The sequence below is a fragment of the Podarcis vaucheri genome (assembly GCF_965113315.1).
Source record: "Podarcis vaucheri genome assembly, chromosome: 1".
Lineage (NCBI taxonomy): Eukaryota > Metazoa > Chordata > Lepidosauria > Squamata > Lacertidae > Podarcis > Podarcis vaucheri.
The window spans coordinates 135,873,743-135,889,500 of NC_138759.1; the positions used below are offsets into that span (position 1 = coordinate 135,873,743).

Here is a 15,758-nt window from a genome sequence, read left to right on the forward strand (position 1 = left end):
TATTATTTGAGATTTATTTGCAGAACAGCAGTCACAGAGATCAGCAGAGTTTAATTAATTAGCATGGCACAGTGATTTCAAATGGGGGAGAAACTCTCACTTTGAAGGTATGTTAAATACATACAGTTAGGAGACTGATTTATCTGAATAATACTTGCATTTGGTCATTTTTCTTCCAGGTGACCTAGCCAAGGTGCAACTGCTGGCCTAATTAGAGCTTCACCTGGCTTGCCAGTAGTATATATGAAAAGGATCTTTGGGTCTCAGTGGACCAGAAGCTGAACATGAGTCCACAGTGTGATACAGCAGGGAAAAAAGCTAGTGCCATTCAAGGCTGCATCAACAGAAGTATGGTGTTCAAATCAAGGGAAGTAAGAGTACCACTCTATTCTGCCTTGGTCAGACCACACCTGTGCCACAATTTAAGAAGGATATTGACAAGCTGGAACATGCGCAGAGGAGGACAACCAAGATGATCAAGGGTCTGGAAACCAAGCCTTATGAGAAACGGTTGAAGGATCTGGGCATGTTCAGCTTAGTAAAGAGGAGACTGAGAGGAGATATGAGAGCCATCTTCAAATATCAAGAGCTGTCACATGGAAGATGGAGCAAGCTTGTTTTCTCCTGATCCAGAGAGTAGGGCTCAAACCAATGGCTTCAGGACACAATAAAGGAGATTCCAACTAAACATCACAGATTCTTAGAGTTGGAAGGGACCCCAAGGGTAATCTAATCTAACCTCCTGCAATGCAAGAATCTCACAAAATTATTGTTCCAAGTTTCTGAATATCTGTCTCTGTCTCATAAGACTAGACATAATGGACACCCAATGAAGCCAAATATTGGAAGATTCAGGGCAGATAAAGTATTTGTTCACACAGCTCATAGTTAAACTATGGAATTCCCTCCCCCAAGAGGCAGTGCGGCCACCAACCTGGATGGCTTTAGAAGAGGATCAAACATATCAAACATGTTCATGGAGGAGGAGGAGGAGACTCCCAATGGGAGCCATAATGGCCCTGCTCTGTCTCCATGGGTGGAAGCTGTAATAATTCTGAATACCAGTTGCTGGAACCCACAGGAGGGGAGAGGGCTCTTCGGCTTGGGTCCTGGCTTGCCAGTTTCCCACGGGTATCCAAAGTGACCACCATGAGAACAGGGTGCTGGATTAAACGGACCACTGGCCTTCTGTTTCTATGTGCAGGAGGTTTCTGAAAAGGGCCCCTTATAGACAGCCAAACTGGCAGTATTAGTAAGGTGCTCACAAGGAGGTTCACTGTCTTCTTAATATTACAGGAGATGCTGTCACAACAACATTTCTGAAGTAGGAGGGGAAACAGGAGTTTGTTCTAATGTTCTAATTAACACTTGCAGCCAACAAACACGGCTGCGCTGCCATTCCAAAGGGAGAGGGTCATCTGTGAAGGCATTTATGTTTTGAGAGTGCTTGGACTTGGATTGACTTTAGACACCAGTAGCCCACTCAACTAACACGGGAATGGCTCATGTATGCCATTAATAGCCAACCTTCTCAGGTCCCCCAGCAAAGCAGGTTCCACCTTAAATATATTGCATATGCCTGTCCTCCTTCTCCTTATATTTATTGGCATTATAAGGCCATACCTTGTTCTTCTCTTTCCAGGATGAGGGGGCAGGGGGGTCCTATGGAAGGCGGCATTCCCATAAGCAGCTTTTATCAACCCTGTGCAATGCGCTCCACTTGTCAGAGTCCACTCTCTCACTCCATTGTTAAAGGTAGCCCAGCTTTCTTTCTCTGCTATCTGAACATTGTGTTTTCCATCTCTCTCTTCCTGCTAAAATAAACCTCCCTCCAAAACACTGGTGGCACCACTGACCCCATTTGTGGGCCTCGACCCATCAGTTCAAGATAAGTTATGCAAGCAATTGATTCCCCAACAGATCAATTGACTACAGAACTGTGGGATCTGTATGGAAGTTCACAGGTCCCTTGGCTATCAGATTGCTTGTTCATTGACTAAAATAGTTTGAATTCATATATAGGCATGGAAGTGACCTTGCAAATCATCATGTTTGTGTTTTTAAGAGCTCCTGCAAATTGGGAATGAGACTGAGGAAAGATGCTTTAAGACAGGGGTAGACAACACAGTGCCTGCCAGATATTTTGTACCACAGCTCCTGTCATCTCTGACCATGCCAGCTAGGTCTGATGGGAGTTGTAATCCAAAACCTCTGGAGGACATCGTGTTGGCTATCTCTGCCTTCTGAACCCCAAGAGCAGGAGCCAGTTTCTTCTGTTCCTCTTCATCTTACATGCTCCACCCCATTTCAGTGTGATTTTGATTTGCTTTTCTTGCTCATCCTTCCACTTTTACAGCAACACTTTCTGCAGCAAAACAGGCAGCACTTCAGTGAGATGAATAGGGCAAGGAGTACAACAGCCAGGAGGAAGGCAATGACGTCAAGAGAGTGATACTGGATCCAGTTGAGGTCATGTGCTGCCGGCCTCAAGTGGGGAGCCCCCTTGTGCTTCATCACAAACTCCACCCAATGCACCGCAAGATCAAGAGGTTCAATGGGCCTGTCCAGGTGGAGAGCTGAGAGACGCTGGATGTTCTCTTTATACCTATGAGAAAAGAACCTCTTTAGGAAATAGATATTACAGGGAAATAAAACACACAGCATAGAAGCAGATTTCCAAAGCATTTGAAATCCAAGTGGGGTTGATACTGTTCTGAGAGACTGGGGACATGGGATGCAAACCCCTCCCCTGTTCCTGTGTGTGCACACACTTCGGGATAGTCTCTATACAGCATATACAGGGTGACTGAGGTCAGAGTTCCAATGCTTTTAGTAGCTGAACCCTAATTTTTCTCTGGTGGATCTTTCACATAGCTGATCTGTCTCCTACGTGACAGCTGCTGCTAATCACAGGTCCTTGGAGATAAAAATGGAGAATGATGCAGTGTCCAGGAACTTCTGTGGGGCAACTGATGATACTGGTGACCACCAGCAGGTGGCAGTTGGAGGAGGGATGATCTCAGTCAGTGTCTCTTAAACACAGAATGTGGCCGGCTGAGGGAAGCAGGAGCTGGTAGGTAGTCAAGAACGTGGCCACTTCCCAATGCGGAGGGAGATGCCCCCTGCCTTCACTGCTGCTTCCTGACAGTTCCTGCAAGGCCGTCCTTTTCCATTCCCTTCAGTTGCCCCACAGTGACTGCGTAAACCACCCTACTGGAAGTAGGATTGTATGAATCAGCAGAGGGTATAATAGCAAATGGCAGATTTGCTGGCTACCCTTGGCAGAAATGGCATTGCCAAGGAGCAGAGATGGAATATTGTGCAGGACAGTGTTTTGTGACGGATGTGGAATGTGGAATGCTTTCCAGATCAACCTGTCTGTGAAGGAACCCCTGGAAACTCCTGTGCATTATGGAGGATTTTGGAGAATACTCCAGGGCACTTCTTGGCCCTCCCCCCTGCCCCCACTTATTGTCCCCTTGGGGGAGCTAGCACTACGCATTAGAAGATACTCCAAACTCTCTTGCAGCTGCTCATTGTAGGGAAAGCTTTCTTTTACGGAACGTTGCCGTTACTTAACTTTTCTTTGATGATGCTCTGATTAGCTTCTGAAAATGCCATGGTCTGACAGAATACATTTTTAAAACCACTACTGTAGAGGACCCAGAGTCCTGATAAAGAATCAAAGCAGTAAAAACAGAGGGGTTGTTTAGAAGAGACTTTCTTCTTCACCTGTCACCAGCAGCTGTGGAGTGACCCCCGCTGATTTCAAGCAGTGGCTCTGCCCCCTTGCAGGGCCCGAATCACCAAGCAACCGCCGTGCTGCCCTCAAGCTCCCATCCCACCAGGAAGTCCACCCCCAGCAGCCACCTTTTAGACCCCCGTGGCATCCTACAAACCCCCCCCCCATGGTGCAGAACGCTCCCCCTGTCCCTGCCTAGCTACACTCCTGGTCACCAGACATTATTTTATTTCCTCTGAATAACCAACAACTGCCAGTGAGAAAGACAACAATGCACTGAAGCAAAGAAGAAAGTAAATTTCCATGGTATACTTCCTTGAATATTCTGATTTTAAATGTACTTTGGGCCAACCCTAAAATGAGTTTTGTACCACTCATTTTGTACCACTCATTACTCACTTTTTATCATAAATAACAGCCTTCAGTGCATCAGATAAATCCTTGGAAGTCATGTCAACTACATTCAGAGTCACTCCTGCTCCTCGAGATTCCATCCGCTTTGCATTGTCCATTTGATCTCCAAAAAGTGGCATCAGCACCATTGGTACTGCATTGCAGATTCCCTCATAGACCCCATGGGAGCCAGCATGAGTGATAAAGGCTCTGGCTTTTGGGTGAGCTGTTGAGGAAAGAGCAGGAGGTGGAGAAATAACAACAGGCTTATCATTCTGCTAACGACAACATATCTAGGCCAAGTTTTAAAATTGCATTTTTATGGAAGCAGCCAATTGAAGTTCAAATTAAACAGCCATATGATTAAGCTGATCTCCTTGGACAGTTATGTACAGTCTAGCAAAATGTCTTTCGGAAGGATGGTACAGAACTGTGGGAGGAGAGAAGTGGCCCCCTTCTAGGCCATCTAGGCCAGGGGTGGGGACCCTCTGTCAGCCAAAGGGTCACATTCCTTCATGGACAGCCTTCTAGGACTCCAGACCAGTGGTGGGTCCTGCCACTCTCCACCCAGGCAAGGAAGAGGTGCTATCACAGTTCAAGGGCCCAGTCCAGGCAGGTAGGGTACGGAGTAGGGCCAGTGAAGGATGTGGCCTGGGGGCATGGCCGGTGTTGAGTCCTGAAGGCCAGATAAAGAGACTTGGGTTCTCCATCCCTGATCCCTCAATTCAATACAAAGGGTGGAGACCCTTTGGCCTGAGAGCCAGAATTGACCCACCAGATTTGGCCCGTGAGGCTGTTTTCTTCAAACGACACCCACCTGCCCCATATTTGATACCACATGTAATGTCAGATGTGGGACACTGAACATCAAGTCCTGGGTTGTACCAGGAGTCCTGCAGGGAGTCCTGTCCTCTTGGGACCAAGCGTGCACCTGTAGAAAGCAGGATATCAGCTGCCTCCAGTATCCTGTCTAGTTTGGTGCTGAATTCCATTAAAGCCAATGGTACTTTGGTCAGTCATTGTTTTCCACAGAACTGAATGCAATTTTCACTCCAGCAAGTGGTTATGGGTAAGGATGAGCAAATCAGTCAGTTTTGGTTTCTCCCAGTTTCTCATCTTACCAGTCTTATGTTCAGTTCTCCATACCTCTATGCCAGTTTGCAATTATTATTATTATTATTATTATTATTATTATTATTAGTTACCACGAAAACTTGCCAAAGTTTTAGTGTGAATTTCTCCTAATATAATGGATTCCTGTAGGTTATTTTTACTACTTTCGGCATTTTTATGCATGCCTCACCATAGTATATACATTTTGTACATTACCTGCATTGCGGAATACAGAGCCGTGTGAATTTTGAAGGACGGCTGTGATTCAGTTCACAGATTGTTTTGGATAGTGCGAATGAAGTAAGCTTGCCTTTAAATACGAACTGAATGAAATTTTCCCCTCACCCCTATTTCATGGCTCACATTTTGGCATCTGTGCCCACTGTCCTTTCAACCATTTCCTTAGTTTTTTATGCACACTATGAGCATATAGCGCCAGGCAGGGTTTTCTTTTCCTAGCCCAGCTTTTGCAGCCACAGGGCTTTGCTATAAGTGTACATGACCAAGAGCAATGTGGGAGCATGTCCATCCAACATCACATTACTTTACACTTTGCTAAACAGTATTTAGATACACTCTCTCATGGTATTGCTAAGAGGCTAATGGCATTGAAGCAGCACTAAGGGCTGGTTATAGACAACAACAAAATTCCTGCCCCAGACATACCAAGCAGATCATTTTGTGGTAGCCACTTCACAAGCTTTGTGTTCTTTGCAAGATTTGGGGGTGTTTCTCCTGTATATCTCCATAGCACCTTCACGAGGAAGGAAACACATAGATTAGGAAATGTATCTTTTCACTTCACTTACAAAAACTTCAAATTGCATTTGAACAAGCATTCTCTCATATCTCTTACGTAAGGATTCTCTCATATCTCATATCTCCTCTTCAAAGAGCCCCATTAGTTGGAAAGGTGGAATATCAGTTAAATAAGGTACTGCCTGTATATAAAAGAATGAAAGTGCACTTCTAGTTTTTACCCATACATAAGTTTAACTGAAGAATGAAATATCAATACTTCTTATTTTCCCCAGGGGTTGTGAATGCATATTTGTATCCTTTTATTTTGTGTGGGTTTAATTTTTATTTTTATGCAATTGTATTATGTCCTATTTATTTCTTTTTAAACATGTTATTGAATAATATGATTTCAATTAAATAAATAATAAATATTTTTAAAAGAATGGACTAAAATTAATACATTTTTAAAAGGTTATAGTCCTATTCTTTATCCAAAGCTGAATAACACATATCAACTGTCCTTAGAGCAGTACTATTCCCAATTTACTGATGGGGAATTCAGGTCTACTTAACACCCAGTGGCTGTCTTTGGATGATCATATCTCAGCTTCACAGGCTGAGATACTAACAAGCCTTTTGCCCCTGCATGCAACCCCTTTGCTACTCCCTTCTTAGCACAAGAAATCAAGCCAAGATTAACCATGGTACCTTATTTCATCCAAACCAGGAAACTATGTGGACAGACCTTGGTTACAGAATGTAGTTAAGGAACTACAATTCTCAGTTCAGATGACATGCTATGCCAAACCTTGGCTTAGCTGCCATGCCAAGCTCAGGTTAAAAAACCAACGAGGAGAAAAGCATGTGTGAGTTCCTCTTCGAGAGCCATCACGTAGTTTGCCTTGCCGTGACGTGTGAACCAGGCCAAAGAGTTAGCTAGGATTTCAATCCAGGTCTTGTGTCTAAATCCAACACATTTCAGTAGATAACAGAGGGAAGATAATTCATTGCAAATGCTTCGCCCTAAGTTAGGCAATTATAAACAGAAACAAAGAATATTGCGTACTCTCTGTGACTTTAAAAAAATGTAAAAGCTTACAAAAAACCAAAACACAAACGACACTCAATAATTTATCTCATAAAATAGCATGTAATCATGACCATAAGTCTACAATGGTCTGAGTCTGCATGGGATCTCAGGCTAGGATAAAGTAATATGAAATTAGTGTCATGATTATCCAGACACTGAAAAATAATAAGAATTATTTCTTCACAATATTCAAAGGGAATACTTTCAAATATTTAAAAGCTTTCCTCAAATATGATCCCAGACGCCAAACAGGTTTAAGAATGTCCTGGAAGACAGATTTAGAATGTGACATAACTGAATATACTTGGTTTACCATGGGGAAAAAGCTCCCTTTCATAATATTTCAGCTGAATGTACTAGAAGACTCTTGTATATAAATTCATCAGCTTACCCAAGGTGCTGGAGGGGATGTTCATAAATTGGGTCATACATCCACCTATGTGTTAGAGTGCAAGAATTTTCAGCAACAGCATTCAGAGAAATGGATAAGATCTTAAGCTGCCACATTATCCTAACATCTCAATTAGTCCTTTTATTTTTACGCTTATATTTGAGGGTAATCAAAATTTGCACCATTTGCACAAAGTTCTGATAGTACAGCTGCTTATTGCCGCTAGAATGACCATCACAGTTTGGGGGAAAATAGATGGGGCCAATCTTACTGTGTGATATTGCCCTGCTAGAAAAACTAACTAATAAGCTGAGAGTCCTTAGGGGCCAAAGAAAGAAGGAAGATTTTGTATTTGTTTAGTATGACTTCGTTTCAGTTGTAAGCAAAGAGAAACATGGCTAAGGACGCCCTCAGCCTAGAAATGAATATGGCTCAGTGACTCAGGGCATTTGAATACTTTAATCACTTTCCCTTGATATAATAGGGTCTACGTTTTGTAACTTTCTCTTGTTTAACCATTATGTCTGTGCTATAAAGAGCTCCAGTCACTACCTCCCACACATTCACTTACCTGTAGTTTATTTATTTTGGTTTTATTTTATGTCCGTTTTTGTCCAACAGTGATCTATGATTTTATAAAGAATTTGTATGTTTTCATCAGATCCTGTTTGGTAACACTGTATTTTGTAGAATTTTGTAAAACATTTCTTTCCTTTTCTTTTGAAAAAATTAAATAATAAATAAATAAATAATAATCCAGGCACCGACAGAGCCTATTTTTATATTACCACGGCAACATGGTTTCTTCCACACCACCGCGATGCCCTCCCGTTGTTCTGAACTACAGCTCCCATCTTCCCTGACCACTGGCCAGGCTGGCTGGGGCAGATGGGAGCTGTAGTCTAAGGCATCTGGAAGGCTGAGAAAGGGCAACATGATGGAGGCCGCTAAAGCAGCAATTTCTTACTTCCAAGAAGGATGAGGCAAGTTTGGGAAATCCATTTACGTACTATTGACTCCTTTCACTTCTTAGCAGGGAAGGAGCTGTATTCTCAGAGGAATGAGGAAAGAAGTCTCATGTTATGGTAGCAAAAAATGCAGAGGAGGCAAAATTTCACCAGTTTCTGGACTGGTAATTGATTAGCTGACATGGCTATACTACAATCTATCATCACTAAAACTTTTTCCAACAGATGTCTCTAGCCTCTGGATTTGAGGTGGTGTGCATGGATAATCTTTTAGCCCACTGTCAGCGGCTGCCTCAGGTCTCAGCTCACAAAAGACCAACGCCAAGCTCTTCTTATATACAAGGATGTTTATTGCAGTTCATTATTGGTTCCACAACCGAGGCGCGCAGCCCCGAGTCTCTAACGTCAGACATTTGAAGTCCCCTCTGAATCGGTCCCACCCCTGCACCAACTTAAGAGGCTTGTGCTAGACCACCTCTTCCTGTCTTTCCTTTTCCGCAGGGTCTTCCTGCCCCCCTGGGTTCCTTCCCTCCTGCTCTCTCCTGAAGCGGATTCCTGAGATGCCTGTTCCCCCCTCCTTCGTGCTTTGGGGCTGGGCTCCTCCTCCGGGCTTTCTCCATTTCCGCGCGCCTCCACATTTGAACTTGGCGCGCGCTCGCTACCCCTGACCTTCCTTTTGACACTTACACTACTCCCTGTACTACTCTCCGCCTCTTCCGGCAGGACGTTCTCCCCAGATCTCCTTCCCCTGTCTCTTTCCTGCTCCGCTCCGTGTGTCACACTGGGAACCCCCCTCTCTTCCCTTCGTTCCTGCTGGGAAGCTGGCCCCGATCTCCCACTCCCGCTCGGGGTTTCCCTGCTGCTTCCCTGCTCCTGGCAGGTCCCCCCTGTGACCCCCCTTGTCCTGACTAGGGGCGCCCCCTCCTGAGAATCCTCCGATTCACTTGAGAGACTCATGGAAGATCTCAAGTCATTGTCATCCTCTTCCTCACTGTCCTGGGATTCTTCCTCGTCGCTCTCCGTCTCCTCCCTCACCTGTGCCTCTGTCTCTGAACCCCTGACACCCACCCTCCCCAACTTAAAGAAACAAGACCTAGTCCCTATGATCTGAAATTTAGTTGCATAATGTTGGTTATGAAGATCAGCAGGGTTTTTGCATTGTTCCACTTGCGGTTGCTGTACAATTAGGGGACCCCGCCGAGGGCTCAGCTCTGGCAGCCTTATCTGGAATGCAGCCAAATGTGACAACTGTCAGGGAACTATTCACATCTTGTTCCCCTGTTGTCTTCTTGCAGCAATATCAGCTGTAGCTTTTGAGGAGGGTCTGAGCCAGCAGCTGGCATCTAAATTACCATGGCAATATTTCTAAAGAGCTGTATGTGAACAGCTTCCCAGTTCATGCTGTGTCAAGCTGCAAGATTGCTTGTTGGACTGAGGCAAAGGGTTGTGTGTCAACTTCAGCTTCGGAGACACTTTTAAAGCAGACAGCAACACATGCAAAATGAACCGAAATATTTAACATCCTACGTGAATAGAGGTTACCATTTTTCCTTCTTACCGTCTGAGGTATTGTTCCAAACGCTTCAGCAATTTCCATAGCTTTTTTCATTGGAATTTCAGAAACCATTGAACCCAAGGAAAACACCACAATGCCATGTTCGCCAGAACTGTTTACTATGGCTTCAAATTCCTAGGCAAAACAAACAAACAAACTTTTGGTCAGAATTCTGCGTCACGTGGGAATATTTTCATCTCTCCCCAAAAGCTAAATGAAAAAGTAACCTTTGCAGGGTAAGTGTGTGTGTGTGTGTGTGTGTGTGTGTGTGTGTGTGTGTGTGAACATTAGACCATTTCTAGGACCAGATCCGTCTGGGGTGGGGCAGCGTGGGGTCCAGAACAAATCCTTCTGTGTAGGTCCTCCTGTTCCCCCCATCTCTCCTCTGCCCCTCCCCAGCAGGGACTCTTCCTCTCCCCCCACTTACTTTTGCTGTTGTTGTTTTGCACTACTGTAATAGTGGCAGCCTCTCCTCTTCCTCCTCCTCCTCCTCTCTCCCCTGCCCTGGCTTACATTTTTCTTTTGCCCCTGAGAAGAATTGTCCTAGACCAGCCTAATGGTCTACCTGCCCTCACATTCAGTCTTAGACATTAGTCAGGATATTGAATTTCAGGAATCTCTGTAACAACATATCATATGCGTTCATTCATTTAGGATATTTCTAAATTGCTCTTCATCCCAGAAGTCATCACAGAGCAGGTTACAACAGAAAACACAAATGCAATAAATACAGCAACCAATAAAAATAATAAATAATAAAGTTTTCCACATCAGCAAAGCAAGTTAGCAGGCTGACATAAATATGATATAACTAAGCTCAGCTAAGGTATTAGGCATTAGGATTTATAAGCCCAGGGCCTCTGTGCATATTATTTTAAATCATCTGCTTGGTAATTGCATTGTGCCTCTTGATTCCAATACAGTATTAAGTCTTCCTTCCAAGTACTAACCAGGCCTGACCCTGCTTAGCTTCCGAGACCAGACAAGATCGGGCGTGTTCAGGGTAGTATGGCCGCAGACATTCTGATATTATGTCAAAAGGGAGATGGCACCATGCTATTAACTTTTCCAGTCTACTGAAATATCTCAATCCTAATCCCTTTCTCATCCTCCATTTTTAAACTGAAGTTTTGAACCGTCTCAGTAAGGGGGAGTGGAGAGGTGGATTCCAACCTGAGTTAGTGGATTTTCCTTTGCACAGTTTATACCCCCAATGAAGACCATGTTGGGCATGATAGGTCTGGGATATTCAAAAACAAAGTCATAGCGCAGAAGCCAAATTGATGCTTGACTATAAAGATCTGCTACTGTCATATCTTGGTGCAGGAATTCCTTGTTCAGTGTTCCATAGGGTGAATAAAGAAAATAGCATATCATGAATTCCAGCGAGCCGATAAAAAAATTCTTCACTCTCTGTTTAAAGTTCATGTGATCTGTATTGCCCGAGAAAAATTTTGGGACATAAGAATGTGGGTTTGGACACTGTGTTGCCACAAAGTCTAAACCACATGGAATTCCCCGCAAGTAGTAAATAGAAGGAAGGGATAAATACTCAGCCAAGATCTGCCCACATGGAAGCACTGGATCCATAACTACAATGTTGAATTTTGTTTCTTTAAGGTAAGAAATCAGCTCTTTGTTGTATAGAAGCTGCTTGCAATTATTATACAGAAGCATTGTAATATTTCTTATTCTTGAAAATGTCCCAGTCATTCTTTCCAGGAAAGGCTGACGTGCAAAAATCCTGTGACCAAGCTTTTGGAATTCTGCCTTCAAGTATTCCTTTGAGTAGGGCACGGCAAATGTTTTCAATGTATAATGTACAGATGACTTTATCCATAAGTTCGTCTCAGGAGCAACGACAACTACTTGGTGTCCTCTCTGCTGAAGATGTTCCATAACTGGATGGATACTGAGCCAGTGACTGCCATCATGGGGTATTACCAACACCTTTCCTCCATCCGTAAGGCTCCAGAAAAAGAGAGTAAGCAAAACACAAATGCCTTGACGCATAGAAATCTTCTTGCTGGTTGCATTGTGGCATAATTCCAACCCAAAATGAAATGAATGTAAAAAAACCATTGCGAACAGCACAGGAAACAAAGCCTCTTGTGAGCCTTTAGCCCTATCTTCTTCTGCAAATATTTATTTTCTGTGACACATTTATTAAGGCAGTGTGGAATGTCTAAATCTTGGTCAAAGGTCGGTTTTGCAAACCAACCTGGATTGGGTGATAAGGAGTCTGCAGGCTAGCCTGTTGCATAAGCGTCTCTGCTACCACTTCTGTACTCAGCCCGTGACTTCCATCCTGTGGCATCACCAACAGCTTCCCACTTCCAGCACAACGCCACAAACAGAACCAAAAGGCAAGGCCAGCAGCAGCCGGATGAGACCTTGAATTCCTCCTTCCTATGATGGAATCAAGGAGCCCTGAACTCGCTATACGCTTTGTGTGCCTAATGTATGAAAGCAGATGTTGCAGAATAAAACACTGGAGCAGCCCACAGGATCACAGATTCTAAGCATCAAGTAAATGTTTAATGTGTTGCCTCTGCTGAACCTCTTGTCAGGACAAATAGCCCATACAGTGGTACCTCGGGTTAAGTACTTACGTATTTTTTGCACCATAACACTCACTTTTTTCCTCCTAGAAAGTAAGGGGAAATGTCTGTGCGTGTTATGGAGCGAATGCCTGCGGGTGGCAGAGGGGATCTGCTGCAGTCGTGAGCAGAGGATCCATGGTTCCCCTTCCTTCCCTCCTCCGTGGTTACAAAGCATGGATCCACATGGATCCTCAGGATTTTTGCATTGAGCTACTCCAAATTCACTGTCAGATCACATGTCTGTGGCCCCAGCATGAACCACAAAAATCATATATCCACTATTTCGTTTAGAATATTTTTTTTCTTGTTTTCCTCCTCTAAAAACTATGTGTGTGTTATGGTCTGGTGCGTGTTATAGAGTGAAAAATACGGTAATTTGTTCCGGAGGTCCGTTCTTAACCTGAAACTGTTCTTAACCTGAAGCACCACTTTAGCTAATGGGGCCTCTATTGAAGTGCTATTTCTGGGTGAGTGGAGTTTGTAACCTGAAGCGTGTGTAACCCGAGGTACTACTGTATATCCAATTATAAGAGCAATGTCAACTGAGCTGATGTTTTAAATGGTTAAATGGCTCAGGACCACAGTACCTCAAGGACCGCCTATCTCAGTATGAACCGACTCAGATCCTGCAACCATCCTCTGAGGTACTTCTTTGCGTGCCTCCTCCACGAGAGACCAGGAGAGTGGCAACATGAGAACGGGCCTTTTCTGTAGTGGTTCCCTGTTTGTGGAATGTCATCTGGTGCCTTCATTATACATTTTTAGATGCCAGGCAAAAACATTCTTTATCAACAAGGACTTTGGCTAATTAACAGTCTACGTCCTTTTGTGGAATCAGGGTTATTGGTTTGTTTGGGTTTTGTTCTTGTTTTGTTATGTATTTTGTGGTATTGTTCTGTATTTTTATGCTGTGAAGCCCCATGAAGTCTTCAGAAGAAGGGTGGTATACACATTGAATAAATAAAATAAAATAAAATAAAATAAAATAACCCCCCAAAACCCTTTAGCCAGCAAATAAAAATATTATTTTTAAAAATTAAATACAGTACAGTGGTACCTTGGGTTACATACGCTTCAGGTTACATACAGACTCCACTAAATAGTGCTTCAGGTTAAGAACTTTGCTTCAGGATGAGAACAGAAATTGTGCTCCGGCGGCGCGGCGGCAGCAGGAGGCCCCATTAGCTAAAGTGGTGCTTCAGGTTAAGAACAGTTTCAGGTTAAGAATGGACCTCTGGAACGAATTAAATACTTAACCCAAGGTACCACTGTACTCAAACTAAAAAAATACTAAGAATAAGCAGTACAATCCAGAGATCACTTGGGAAATACTCAAACAAAGGACTGCTCCACACAGGAGTTTACTGTCAATTTTCTGTTAGTCATGTGTATTAGTAGAGTTTTTTGCAATCTCCATTTGACATCATTCTGAGCAAAAAGCCAGCACCATCCCCCCAATTTCCATTTAATCTAGATTTCCCACTTCCTAAATAATTGTGTCAGAGCTGCCACCCAGTCCCAGCTCACATAGGACCAAGTCCGCCAGCGTTCACTTTATAAGAGTCTTTATTAAGTTACAGGTTTCATTTCCGAACTGCAGCGTGCAGCTCTACACCTTCTGCCCTAGGTCGGCGAAGACCCGTCTGAGTCCCCGCCTCTTGCACACCAGCTTAATACCCTAGCCTTGCTCCACCTCCTTCGCCTCTCCCTACGTCTCTGGGTCCTTCTGCCCCCCTGGGCCTCCTCCCTTCTACTCTCCTCTGACGCTGACCCCCCTGATCCTTCTGCCTCCTTGCGGCGGGCTTTAGGACCTGGCTCACTCTCCGGGCTGCTTACTGCTCCAGCTTCCGCTGCATTTGAACTTGGCGCGCGCGCCCAACTCTCTACTTTCCTCTTAACCGTTGCCTCGCTCTCTGAGGAGGGCGTGACCACCCCTGACTCGTGCCCTCCCTCCTGCTGACAGCCTCCGGAACCCGATGCCTGGCTACCTTCCTCCCTGCTGCTCTCAGTCTTGAGCGTGGGTCCCGACTTCCAGCTGCTGCCGCCCTCAGTTATGAGCGTGGGTCCCGACTTCCAGCTGCTGCTCTCTGAATCTCCTCTGTTCCCTTCCTCCTGGGGTGTCCCCCCGGATCCCCCCCTTGCTCTGCTCACTGGGGCTCCCTTTTGGGAGTCCTCTGACTCACTGCTTAGGCTTGGAGATCTCGGGTCGTCATCATCACTCATTTTCCCTTCGGATTCCTCCCCCTCGCTCTCTGCTTCCTCCCTTCTCTGCGTCTCTGCTCCTGAACCCCTGACAAATTGGATAAGTAAAAATGACCAAGTACAAAACCACAGTTGCTGACGGCTTGGAAGCTCCTTACTGCACTTGGGGGGGGGGTGTCACATGGGTGGTTTCCTTATCACTGCTCACCTGAACAATTCTTGGGTTTCAAATAATGATGACTACGGTTCTTGAAGGTAGATTAGCAAAGATACCATACATATATTTCTCCTCTTGCAGATTGGATGACCTTCCTCACTATCTGTTCAGTTGTATAGAGTAAGCCCACAGTTTATGCAGGGGTTATGACTTTCAGAAAGAAAGAAAGAAAGAAAGAAAGAAAGAAAGAAAGAAAGAAAGAAAGAACCTGCATCACTGTAAGCAATGCTAGGCTAGCATTTCTGCTTCTACCTTTGCATCTAAGCAACAGCTCAAAACTCCTTCTAGCTATGTGGGGGACTGTTTCTCCTATCCAAACTCACTTTCTGTTTTTCTCACAGCAGATTTCACAAACCCTCAGTTTGCTGAAAGGCATTTTCAGCAGTTAGGTAGGTGATCAGTACAGCAAAGGACAGTACCATAGCTCAGGGGCAGAACAGATACCTGATGGGGAACATGTCTCCGGCTCAGTCCATGGCAGTTAGGGGGTAGAACTCACCTGTAAAAGTACCAGCCTAACCAGTTTCTTCCTTGGGCCTTTCAGGCGAATTCCCTTCCCCTGCAGGTCTGAAGCAACATAGACACTCAAGAAAGCAATAAAGCTAACAGGCTTTTCAGTTCTGAACAATTAATTGGAACAACAGAGTTTTTGGTGCATGAACGAACCGGAAAGTGCCTTAGCTCTTCTCTATAATTATTATTTCTGGAATCTACCACTTCATTTGCACTAAAGAGTTGGTGGT

General features: G+C 44.4%; 1 protein-coding gene across 5 annotated transcripts in view; it reads right to left on the reverse strand.

Moving 5' to 3' along the window:
- The window catches only part of LOC309515507 (UDP-glucuronosyltransferase 1A6-like), a 36,358-nt gene continuing 20,600 nt past the window's right edge, over window positions 1–15,758 (reverse strand). For 4 of the 5 annotated variants that reach the window (XM_082193448.1, XM_082193445.1, XM_082193447.1 and 1 more), the window contains exons 2-5: window positions 9,997–10,128; window positions 5,915–6,002; window positions 4,142–4,361; window positions 1–2,605 (exon numbers count right to left, since the gene is read on the reverse strand). In XM_082193448.1, coding sequence (XP_082049574.1) covers window positions 2,308–2,605; window positions 4,142–4,361; window positions 5,915–6,002; window positions 9,997–10,128 — 738 coding nt within the window. In that variant the 3' untranslated portion in view covers window positions 1–2,307. Of the gene's footprint in view, window positions 2,606–4,141; window positions 4,362–5,914; window positions 6,003–9,996; window positions 10,129–11,166; window positions 12,266–15,758 lie in introns of those variants that run through there. The other variant, XM_082193444.1, reaches the window with a different exon arrangement.